This window comes from Carassius auratus, chromosome 28 (assembly GCF_003368295.1).
Source record: "Carassius auratus strain Wakin chromosome 28, ASM336829v1, whole genome shotgun sequence".
NCBI classification, from domain to species: domain Eukaryota; kingdom Metazoa; phylum Chordata; class Actinopteri; order Cypriniformes; family Cyprinidae; genus Carassius; species Carassius auratus.
The window spans coordinates 14,940,938-14,953,924 of record NC_039270.1 but is presented as its reverse complement, the minus strand read 5'-3'; the positions used below and the strand labels follow the sequence as shown (position 1 = coordinate 14,953,924).

General features: G+C 38.2%; 1 protein-coding gene across 1 annotated transcript; it reads right to left on the bottom strand.

Annotated features, from left to right (window-relative positions):
* Positions 1-9,169: 9,169 nt before the first annotated feature.
* On the bottom strand, positions 9,170-11,758 carry LOC113046944 (heat shock 70 kDa protein). Its single transcript, XM_026208103.1, has 2 exons — positions 11,611-11,758; positions 9,170-11,259 (listed from the first exon to the last, which is right to left on the bottom strand). The coding sequence occupies exon 2, from the start codon at positions 11,236-11,238 to the stop codon at positions 9,307-9,309; it is 1,932 nt and encodes a 643-aa protein (XP_026063888.1). The 5' UTR covers positions 11,239-11,259; positions 11,611-11,758; the 3' UTR covers positions 9,170-9,306.
* Between the last annotated feature and the right edge of the window lie 1,229 nt (positions 11,759-12,987).

Here is a 12,987-nt window from a genome sequence, read left to right as displayed (position 1 = left end):
AAGGAGGACTGTTAAGGTAGAAATGAAGGCATTATTAGATTCTGAATGTCTCTGAGTCTGTAGATCTTTTGTCTTGTTGACAGATTGTTTGGAAGAATAGACAGTGATAGATGACTGGTGAAATCATTTTTGCCAAACCAGATTAAGGACAGGAAGAAACTATTGTATTATTTTAGCCCATTTAATGGCCATTCTTTCATTTTTATGATGTTTATGATCATTTTTAATAACTTAATGCTATCAGTTAATAACTATAAAGCTGGTTATTAAGGTGAAATAATAAAACAATGGATGAAGTAGGGAAAACTAGTTTTGCATTTAATACTTATTATATTTTACTCTGTATTTTGTAGTAAAGATATTTGTTTCAAATTAAGACGGTGATCATATTTTAAGACATGGAAAGTGGCAAATGATCAGTTGGTCAGTTCAGTCAAGTCTCAGGCTTGTTTGCTTTAGATTGGGTTTACCCTGTCACTTGAAACTGAATCCATACCATTAGACTTACATCACAATCAATTTTAATAGTTATTTGTGTGTCATTTTATTGGCTACATTTATTTAATAATGCATGAAGTTGCAGTCCTACATGCATTACACATATAGAGCATTATAAGACTATATCAGATGGGTGAGAGAATGTCTCCAAACATCTTTCAGCCTTTCCTTTAATTCACACCTCATGGTCATGCCTACAGTTCGTGCTTCCCTTCATCTGCTACTCTGCCCTTTGACCTTTGAATCATAAAGGCTTGTAGTTTCCAGGAGTAGGAACATTGAATTCCCATCATATCTGATAATGTTTTTATCCATCAACACTTGCATAAGAGGGAACACTTTTTTTTTTTTGCATGCCACAATCCATATTATTATTAACTAAAAAGTAGATTTTTTTATGTTAACTGAAATAAAATATAAATATTAGAATGAAAACAGGAAAAAAAATTGGAACTGAATAATAAATTAGCATGCAACTAACTGTATGAATAAAATAGATTTGAGTATGTAATTACAAAAAAATTGAAGATGAAGTAAAGCTAAATAAAAATAGATATTTTTAAAAATCTAAAATAAAAAAAGACAAAAGCAGAAAAATACTAAAAGCCAAACTTAAAATTAAAACTGAAAATTTAAAAATAAAAGCCAATTCTTAATTAAGTCATAGTACAAAAATAATACTAAAATAACACTCCTCACAAAAAAAAAAGACTTAGAGAAGACTTCCTGAATAGTTCAGTATCAGTTTTGCTCTGTTTAACAGTACTTTCATGCTGGCCTAACCTACATATAATGTTTAGTATATTCTCTGAAAGCCGTTCTCTGCATCTCCTAACTGAAAAGAAGACTTGTTCTTCTACCCTGACTATTGTTATTTAGGTGTTACCATGGAACTAGACCCTGTCGTCTGTGTCGGTGGGGGGCTGGTGGTCCTTTCGTTCTTGTGTAACTGTAGATTGAGCAGCAGTTGTGTATTAATAGATCTGAGTGACGTGCATGAGCGGCAGCTTAACTCGATTGTTGGATTTTTGTGTTTATTTCAGGGATGGAGGAAGGGAGGTGACCCTCACAGCTCTAGCGTGGCCAAAGAAATGGAGATCGTGTGGGGTACAGCAGTTATTTTGCCATTCAGGCTTTTAGTAAGTGATAAAGGTCACAGTTCACACACAGGCCTCAGACATTCTGTGTTTTTGTTTCATTTGACTTTCTCTCCTGTTCTTTGTTTCTTTTTCATAGTAAGTTGAAATAGTTTTCACCACTGGCTCTCTGTGACTCTTCAACTCTGACCCCTTGCCCCCTCTCTGACCTGGGCCCCATCAGGTGTGCTTGTGTGTCATGTTTCTGACATCCCTGTCTTGGTACAGAATGTGTCCCGGCGCTGCTGGCATGTCTGTGCTCACGTTGCAGCATGGGTCGCTTTGCTGCAAAAATGCGCTAGATGATTTCTTACCATTCACACTAATTTCTTATGTCAAAAATTACAAAAAAAAATAAAATTCTCCTGTCCTGAGTGAAAAAAAGTATACCCGTTTCCACTATATATTAAGCTGTTTTCAACCTTAATAATAAGAATTGTTTCTTGCGCACCAAATCAGCATATTACAATGAAGACTGGACTGAAGATTACAAATGACTGTTAAGCTTTGCCATTACAGGAATAAAATACGTTTTAAAATATGTTAAAAGGTTATGTTATATTGTAATAAAATTTCACAATAAAACATGGCATATTAATACATTATCAGCAAAGCCGGCTGAAGAAAGAGTTGCTAGATAACGGTGCACAAAAGCACAAAGCACACGAAGTGTGAATAGAAATGAACTGAGTGATGATCTTCTGCTGGTGAAGTGATTGACGGCTGATGTTGTGCTGGAGAGAGATAGGACACATGGAACTAACAGGTTAGTGCTGGAAGATTTAAGAAATAACATTCCCTCATTTTATGAGTATATTTACCCTTCTGTAGCTCTGTCATTGTGTGTGTGTGTGTGTCTTCCTTTTTAGGTCTGCACTTGGCTCAGGGAACATACAGAGACGCTGCTGATGACAGGAAGACGGATCAAGGGAAAGAGAAGAGGGACTCAGGAAAGCCAAGATGCTGGGATGAACTGAAGGTTAAATATATACAGTGGTGAATGAGAGGAGTGTAGAATGGAGCTAGAGAAACAAATATGAAGAAAAAAGTTTAGAAGTGATAAAGTAAAATGTGAATTTGAGGAATTAGAGAAAGTAATGAAGAAGAAAGAGCTGTCAATTCTATTTAACTGCCTCTAACAAATGCATTATTTTCAACCATACTATTGATTACTGTGAATGAACATTGCAAAATACAGAAGTAAGGGTGATTTCACGCATCTTACACACGTGTGAAGTATGTTGTGTACATGTGTGTTCGCCAAACAAGTGTGTGACAGGTGCTGGACAGGAATGGTGTTAAATTCTCCGCACTGTCCCTATTCTTGGTTATTTGAATCTGAGGCTCCAAAGTATGGAGCTGTAATCCAGTCTTTAATGACTAACACCTCTATATACACACACAGATGGCACGTGAATACGTTCAAGATCATCTAGACATTAAGTTACACAAGTTAATGTTTTACTTCATTATAGTGTATTCACATTTTATCTTAGCAGCAATTGCAATAGAACATTTCCCTCCATTATTTAAGTTGGGTGAAATTAATAGTAGCATATAATTATAGGAAACCCATTGCCAAGAAGAAGAAGAAAAAAAGGTATTTATTTCACAATTTGAACTTTGTTTTCCTTGAAATTCTGAGACAATGGTAATCTGATTTGAAATTGTGAGATGTCAACTTGCAATTCTGAAAATAAATTCAGAATTGCAGATTTAAACTGAGAACTCTTACCTTTGTTCTCACAATTGCGAGATAATACCTCACAATTCTGAATGCATTTGCCAGAAATCTGAGTTTACATTTCAGTTCAGATTTTTTTTTGTCCACCACAGAATAACATATAAAAAGTGAAATGTCTTTATATCATGATTCTTAATTTTTTTTTCTCACAGTTGTAAGTTTTATATTACAATTTGGAGTTTATATGAATATATCATGAAACTTTACACTTAGCTTTATTATTATTATTCCTATTATTTGTTCTGTGGCAGTAATGGGCTTCTGATGATTTAATGTGTTTTGACACATCTCACTCAGTGAAATAATAGATGCACTTACTGACCATCATAAAGGCAGGGACAAACATTATTTATGTGGGTGGTTGGGAGCTGTCAGATGAAAGAGAATGTTTTTGAGCGAGTACATCAGATGTCACAGCTGTGAAAAAAAAAAAAAAGTTATCAGCTTTTCCAGTGAAGGAACATTTTTATGGGAACAGCTTCGTATCTCTATTAATAATAGCAGGGTTGTCCTTGGGTATTCTTGAAAGAAGAGAGGACAGAGGATATCCCAAAGAAAACCTAACACCCTCACTCAGTAAGCTCTCTCTCACTCTCTCACACTTTCTCTCTCTCTCTCTTTCTCTCTGCCCCCTTCCGGTTATATTTAGTTCGGCTTTAGGGGTGCCGACCTCTTGCTCTGCAACAGACTCTGGCCTTACAAGGCCCAACCACAAGTATGGTTTCATAGCAACCCTTGATGTTTTCACCTATGTGAACGAGTCCACCAGTGTGGTGTCTAATCATCATAATCATCCTATAAGCATCAACAACATCAGCAGCAGCAGAAAGAGCATGTGCACCTTGTGTCTGGTGATGCTCCTGTTGCTAGATGTGCTATGATGCATTAATAATTTCATGAAAGGTTACTGTAGTTTTTAATCGTTTTGTTTTTATAATCGTAGTATTTTAGTGCTGCCAGAGTTTAATGTGCTAAGCTAACTACTGTCATTTAAAGATATTTAACTGCTAATTACTTAGCACAGTCTATTTTTATTGCCAGTTGCATGTTCATGTTTAATGTTAATTTACATTAATGATAACACTTATTTTACATGTTTTCCCTGACCGGACTGTTTTAACACAAAACCTAAAACTTTAAGTAAAAAAATTAAATACCAAAGAATAGTGGGTAGATCCATTTATTACATTTATTTACATATTGCATTTTAAACAACGATCAGATTAGTTAGTTATTCTTTCACTATATACTTCGACAAGAATCTTCCATAGCATTATAAATAGCAGTGTTGGGGTGTAACTAGATGCATGTAACAGCAATATGTAATTTATTTAAAAAAAATAAAAATGTAATCTATTACAGTTACTGCGAAATCAACGTGTAATTAATTTACAGTTACTTATGTTAAATGTTAACAATTACAAATGTGGTTACATCTGAATTTTTTCTGTAAAAAAAACTGATATGCTGAATAATATTCATTTGCTGCTTTGTCTGTTTTTGATGTGCATATGGCCTCCTGCCGTTTAAAGGCTGTGTAGTAAAGTCATGCTATTCTGATCCTTTTGATTGGTTCTCTTGTATGAATTTGCAGCACACCACTGCCGTTGAAAGATTGGCAACCTGTCCGAGAGTTGCCTCCATAGTGAGTGAGAAAAAATACACAAGTTCAGTGCAAAATATGTTTTCCCGTATTAAAGTGCCACTGACATCAAAGGTTTCAATGAGAAAGCATCGTATGTATGTAACTTATGTAAGCAGTCATTAAATAAAATAGGAAAGGCACTGACTATTCCCACCTAATGAGAATTCAAAACATATTTCTGTATTGCTCTGTGCTTGTCCAGTCATTTATTTAACGATGTTAATCTCCATTCATAACAAATTAGCAAGTCTGCTAGCTAGATAAAGAAGTCTACCAGCCACACTTCTATTTATGAACCCTTTAACTGAAAATATATAGCTAAGTTTTTCCTCCTTGAATGAGGTTGATAACCATGCCAGATCTAATATTACAGTTATTTCAGCAGTGCAGCATAACCTGCATGGCTTCGGGGACACGGAGTGAAATTCAGGGCACCTGAGCAACTGAGTACTGGGTTAACCTGCCTGGTTTAAATTATTAAAAATGATTTACAGTTGAAAACATTTGAAAAGTAATCAAAAATTAATCAAATGTAATCAATCACATTATTTTAATAAAGTAATAATCTATTTACATAGGTTAACTTCATTTCCAAAGTAACCTTCCCACAGGCTTGTTTACAGGGACATTGTTGATTGGTTGTAAGTCTAGAACCCACACACTCACAGACATCATTCTGCTAGGATCCAAACAGTGTTATCTTCTAGAACTTAATAGAGACATTTATGCATATTCACTTTTAAGTTGACATTTGTATCTGCTAAAAGGAAATAATTAAACCGGGTGGTCAATTACAAGCTTGTATACATCAATTTATTTGATAAATATTCTAGCGTGTATTCAGTTGGTTTGTGTGGGTAAGCAGCTATATGTGATTGTAGTATGTGTAAACAGCACTGGGCAGGATAAACAGTGTTCATCCTGCCCGGGTGTGAGTATGGAAATACATTCAGGCATCTATTTGTCTAATAATAAATGGAAGGTGCAGTTGTCCACTATAGAGTTACAATATTTGTTCCATACAATTAGGATGTGATTCAGTGTTACTATGGAACAAACAAACTGCTAAATGAGCTGTATATATGAGGATAATGGAGATGTACCATGATGTTTTTAAAAGCATGTCATGTGACCATGCTATGTTTGTGTCCCGCTCATGTTTTGATGAGGGTTTTTTATTGTTCTTCTATTCCTGAGTTGTATCTGTGGTGGTGCATGTTTTGATTGGCATGCTTTAGCCTTAAAGAGCTGTCCTTGTCATGCCAAGGGACACTGCTTGAACTTAAAGTGTGAAATGTTGTACTTCACACATGGGGGCCTCACACTCTTCCTGATATGCTCACATTCGCGCACATGTGGTGTATTGGCTCCAGTCACAGCAGAGACACACATGGCTGATGCCAACATAATTGCCCTAATCGGCGTCTTAAATCAGTGCTCATTATAACTCATCAGCAGCTGTTACAATGACAGCCGAATGTGTTACTGATGACTAAACTAATGGCTTCAGTTCAATTAAAGGAATGTTCTGGATACAGTAAAAGTTAAACTCAATCAAAAACGCTGTGCCACAATATTTCACATCTCTCCTTTTCTTTAAATAAGACTTCGGGTTACATAAATGTTAAAATGATCAATGTTTCAATTGTATCACTACAAGATACAAACATTTAATCAGTGTTATGCCACAAATGATGTTAACTGAACTTGTTGAACACAGAATATTAATTGAACTTGCATTTATATATCAGTAGTTAAAGAGCAGTTTATTAAAACAGAGAGAGAGAGAGAGAGATAAATTTACACCTAAGTGTTTTCTTAGAACATTTATCCACAAGTAACTCGTGCACAAACACTTGTATACATGTTTGTAGTCACATGTCTTGACCATGGGCCATGTCTTGTTTTAATCTTAGGGATGTATTGAACATCAGACTTCTTGTTACAGTGAAATAAGATATGAGCAGTAAAGTAAGGGTCATCTCATGTACTTTTGTACATCTCTGGAATGTGTTCTACAGTTTGACATTCAATATCCTTTTAGTAACTCCAGATGGTGTTGCTGTCATAGATGAATTGCATGATTCCACTATTGTTAATTAAACATCTTTTGTATATAAGGACTGTGTGTTCCATATGAAGAAGTCAGTTAAATAGTGTTGGAAGGGTGTTTGGATGAAGTGATGAGGATGTGTGCAAAGTCTTCAGGAAGCAGAAGATAAGGAAAGCCGAAGGCCCAGACGGTGTCTCTCTAGCCTGCCTCAAAGCCTGTGCTGTCCAGCTATCATCTGTCTTCACATTGATCTTCAACAGATCCCTGGAGCTGTGTGAAGTCCCCTCCTGCTTCAAATGCTCCACCATCATCCCTTTACCCAAGAAACCAAAAATCACAGGACTTAATGACTACAGGCTTGTTGCTTTAACATCTGTCGTCATGAAGTCATTTGAGAGACTGGTGTTGGCCTACTTGAAGGGCATTACTGGACCCTTGCTGGACCCCCAGCAGTTTTCTTACCGAGCAAACAGGTCCGTGGATGAAGCAGTCAGTATGGGATTGCACTATATCCTCCAACATCTGGACAAACAAGGGATTTATCCAAGGATCTTGTTTGTGGAGTTCAGCTCCGATTTCAACGCCTTCATCCCAAACAGCCTTCAAAATAAACTCACACAGCTCTCTGTGACCACCTCAATCTGTCAGTGGATCACCAGCTTCCTGACAGACAGGCAGCAGCTAGTGAAGCTTGGAAAACTCACATCCAAGAGCCGCACCATCAGCACCGTAGCACCTCAGGGCTGCGTTCTCTCCCCGCTGCTTTTCTCCCTCTACACAAATGACTGCACCTCTAAAGACCCTTCTGTCAAGCTCCTGAAGTTTGCAGACGACACCACAGTCATCGGCCTCATCCAGGACAGAGAAGAGTCTGCTTACAGACGAGAGGTTGAGTGGCTGGCTGACTGGTGCAGTCACAACAACCTGGAGCAGACCACGCTCAAAACTGTGGAGATGATCGTGGACTTCAGGAGAAACCCCCCTGCACTCCCCCCACTCACCATCATGAATAGCACTGTGACTGCAGCACAGCCATTCAGATTCCTGAGCACAACCATCACTCAGGACCTGAAGGGGGACATTCACATTGACTCCATTGTGAAAAAGGCCCAGTAGAGGTTGTACTTCCTTCATCAACTGAAAAAGTTCAACCTGCCACAGGCATCTAGACATAAAAACAGTTTTTTACTCTGTGGCTTCTCCAGCTTAAACAACTAACATATTACTCATTACCTGTGTTCTTTAATTCTGTAGTTCATTTCCGTAAATCATTCTACATCTTTAATTATTGCCTTTCTCAAGTATTATTTAAATACATATGCATATCTCCATTATTTATCCAGTTCTGTATATAGTAAAAATGCACAAATCTATACATAAATCAATATTCTGTTCCAGATTCATACACATTATTTATTGCTAAGTCTTGCTAAATGTATTTTTATTTTTTGTTCTCATGTCAGATGTGTATGTATGCATACATGTCCGTATGTATGTATATGTACCAGGAGCACCTTAAAACAACCGCAACAAATTCCTCTTTTGTTTGCGCACACCTTGCGAAAAAAGCTAATTCTGATTCTGATAAAGTTTTATTTCATTTTTTGTTCTGCCGTACTCGTGCCAGTGTTAAACTAAAAGCCTTCAAGCAGACATGAGGTCCAGGGATTTGCAGTTGTCGGTTTAAAAATCAGCACATGCTGACCCCCGCTGCTTATGTCAGGAACTACAGCATAAATGTGAAGAAGGATTTTGGCCTAAACTCATTAGAGAAGTTGCAACTTAAACTCAAAACTGATGTCTGTATATGTATATACCATGAATATCTTTAAAACCTATTGGCATTATAAATTATTCTTACATAATGTGACAGACTCCATAATATATGGATACTGCCTAGGAGTTGAATGTAAATTCTACCATTACTGTTATTTTAAAGTGATCTTATGTAACTTAAATTACACCCACACAATTTAAAATATTATCAATTTTATTTACAGCTTCACAACAACATTTTTCAACATTTAACAGTAAAAAAACATGAATGATAATTGAAAAAAAAAAAAAAAATCACATCTTATAATACCTCAAGCTTATTTTTAAGTCAAAACATATTGACTAAGTAATGTCAAGTTTAACAGTAGCAAAGTGATGTAAACTAACAATGTGCAATGATATGAGACAAAAAAAAAAAAAGTCAGTCTCTGGACCATTCAGTTTCTGAGGTATTTTAATCCACCTCTTCAATAGTGGGCCCCTGAGCAGCGGCCCCTGATGCTCCACGTGCCTGAGCTCCACAGCCTCCAGCTGGCATCCCTCCCTGATACAGTTTAGTGATAACTGGGTTGCAGACCTTCTCCAGCTCCTTCAGCTGATGTTCATACTCCTCCTTATCAGCCAGCTGGTTGTTCTCTAGCCAGATGACGGCCTCGTTACATTTCTCAATAACTTTCTTCTTGTCGTCCTCACTGATCTTTCCTTTCAGGTTCTCATCTTCCACACTGTTCTTCATGTTGAAGGCGTAGGACTCCAGAGAGTTTTTGGCAGCGATCTTCTCTCTCTGCAGATCGTCTTCAGCTTTGTATTTGTCTGCGTCCTGCACCATCCTGTCGATCTCCTCTTTACTCAGTCTGCCCTTGTCATTGGTGATGGTGATCTTGTTCTCTTTTCCGGTGCTTTTGTCCACCGCCGAAACATTTAGGATTCCGTTGGCGTCGATGTCAAAGGTGACTTCGATCTGCGGGACTCCACGTGGAGCAGGTGGGATTCCTGTCAGCTCAAATTTACCCAGCAGGTTGTTGTCTTTTGTCATGGCCCTCTCTCCCTCGTAGACCTGGATCAGGACGCCGGGCTGGTTGTCTGAGTAGGTGCTGAAGGTCTGGGTCTGTTTGGTGGGGATGGTGGTGTTGCGTTTGATGAGGGCCGTCATGACTCCACCTGCGGTTTCGATACCCAGGGACAGAGGAGCCACATCCAGCAGCAGCAGGTCCTGGACGTTTCCAGATGTGTCTCCCATGAGGATGGCGGCTTGGACCGCGGCACCATAAGCCACTGCCTCGTCTGGGTTGATGCTCTTGTTCAAGTCTCTGCCGTTGAAGAAATCCTGCAGAAGCTTCTGGATCTTTGGGATTCTTGTCGATCCTCCGACCAACACAACGTCATGAATCTGAGACTTGTCCATCTTGGCGTCTCTCAGGGCTTTTTCCACAGGCTCCAGTGTTCCTCTGAAGAGGTCTGAGCACATCTCTTCAAAGCGCGCTCTGGTGATGGACGTGTAGAAGTCGATGCCCTCGTACAGCGAGTCGATCTCAATGCTGGCCTGAGAGCTGGACGAGAGAGTCCTCTTGGCTCGCTCACACGCTGTCCTCAGCCTCCTCAGGGCCCTCTTGTTCTGACTGATGTCCTTCTTGTGCTTCCTCTTGAATTCTTCAACAAAGTGATTCACCATGCGGTTGTCAAAGTCCTCTCCGCCCAGATGAGTGTCTCCAGCCGTGGCCTTCACCTCAAAGATGCCATCTTCAATGGTCAGGATGGACACATCAAAGGTGCCTCCTCCCAGGTCAAAGATCAGCACGTTGCGCTCTGAAGCTTTGCCTTTGTCGAGGCCGTAGGCAATGGCTGCAGCTGTGGGCTCGTTGATGATTCTCAGGACATTCAGTCCAGCGATCACTCCAGCGTCTTTAGTCGCTTGTCTCTGGGAGTCATTGAAATAGGCAGGAACTGTGATAACTGCATTTGTCACCTTCTGCCCCAGATAAGCTTCAGCAATCTCCTTCATCTTCACCAGGACCATAGAGGAGATCTCTTCTGGATAAAAGGTCTTGTTTTCTCCCTTGTATTCAACTTGAACTTTCGGCTTCCCTCCATCGCTGACGACTTGGAAAGACCAGTGCTTCATGTCAGACTGCACAACTGGGTCCTCAAACTTTCTACCGATCAGCCTCTTGGCGTCAAACACGGTGTTGTTGGGGTTCATGGCCACCTGGTTTTTAGCTGCATCTCCAATGAGCCTCTCGGTGTCTGTGAAGGCAACATAGCTGGGTGTTGTTCTGTTTCCCTGGTCGTTGGCGATGATCTCCACTTTTCCATGCTGAAACACCCCCACACAGGAGTAGGTGGTGCCCAGGTCAATCCCAATAGCAACTCCTTTTGCAGACGACATCTTTGATTTCTTTTTGTCTACCTGTATTAAATAAGCAAAAGAAAAAACTAAATCACTGCAATGTAAAATCACTACTAATTTTCATCATTGAATTACTGTAATTTTTGCAGTTAAACTTTAGATAATTGTTTCTATGTAAATATAATTTTTGCATATTATTATTATTATTATTTTAATAATTACAATAATAGCAATAATACACTTAAATAGTTTTAGAATTAGTGATTCATTATGTGACTCTTCGTGAAATCGTGAAATATATATGCATAAGAAAAACATAATTTACAGTAGGCTGAGCGTTTCAAGTCTGTGGCATAAGTATTGAAATTCCAATAGAAATAAAAACGAAGTATTAATTTATTTTCAACTTACCTTGTATGAACTCTGTCAGGCGCAACTGTGGCTCGTTGCTTGGATAGTTCACTTCAGTGTCTCGCTCTTTCAGCAGTAATTCAGACCTCTCCTGAAGTACACAACGAACTGATGGCATCAGCTGTCTTTTATACTGTCCAGGGCTCACTGCTGAAGTTTCTCGAAAGCGCCAGCGAGTTCGACCAATCAAAACGCGGCACAGTAGAACGGCTCCACCCACACAGCTGCGTCATCGCATAGACGGACCGTTCCAGGTGTTTCTGGAGTTTTCTGAGCACATGAGATCATAAGATTATAATGAACTTCTTCATCTGTAATAGTGTTGTCTTTAAACATTAACTTTTATCAACGGTGTTTTAAAAGCAAATAGGCCTACAAAAAGGTTAACATAAGGTTATGTTACTCATGTAGAAATTTGTTTCAATTTTGTTCGAATATCAAGGCGAAATTAAAGATCGTAGTTGTAAATAAACAATTAACAAATGTTTGTTAGTTTTTTCTGTAGGCTATGTCAGTTAAAATAATGGGTTTAATTACATTTAGCAGATAATCAAAACGAATGAATCTTGGATTTAAACAAGTGAGTAATAAGAGGATCTTTTTCCAGTTAATGAAAAACTGTTAATGTTTTTCATTTTATTTAAAAGTACCTTTTACTCATCTGTAAGCCAGTGGGAATTAGCATGTGTTTGATTTGCAATAAAGCAAACGATGATTCTGGAACACTGAAGACTGTGTTGCAGTCATTCTGCTCTATTGTCAACAGAGGGCTCTGTTACATTCATTATTTTGCAGTTTCCTCCAGACCAGTGGTTCCCAACCTTTTTCAGATCGCTGCCCACACAACCAAACACATTTGTTTGCGCGGCCCACTGCAAAAAAAATAAAAATAAAATAAATAATAATAATAATTAACTGACTCCACTTTTGTTGGGTTAATAACTTAGTACTCAGAAGCTAGATTGTTAACTGTCTTTATGAATGAACTGGAAATGAACAGAAGATAACTCCGTTTGGCACAACTGCTGTTGTTCTGTAGCATATGCTGCAAAAATATCTAAGATAAATTGACGGTTTATTCTTAAACCAATCAGTGAGCTCGAATAGAGGAAGCATAGTTACAGTTTAATATTTATTTTTTGTTATTTAATAATATATATGAAATTATGTTATGACTTAGACATGTTTACATATATGAACAATATTATTATTTCTTTTAATAGTAATTGGCGGCCCGCAGGTTGAAAACCACTGCTCCAGACTATTTCTATCCCTTCTGATCTGCTCTATACATAAAACAGCTATGTGTGGTTATTATTAAATTACAAATGCACAATTTGTTTAAAGCTATGGGCTGTGAACTTATGGGCTGTGAAA

What these genes read in the sequence shown, in the direction of transcription:
- LOC113046944 (XM_026208103.1), bottom strand. Translation starts at nt 11,238, where the DNA reads ATGTCGTCTGCAAAAGGAGTTGCTATTGGGATTGACCTGGGCACCACC.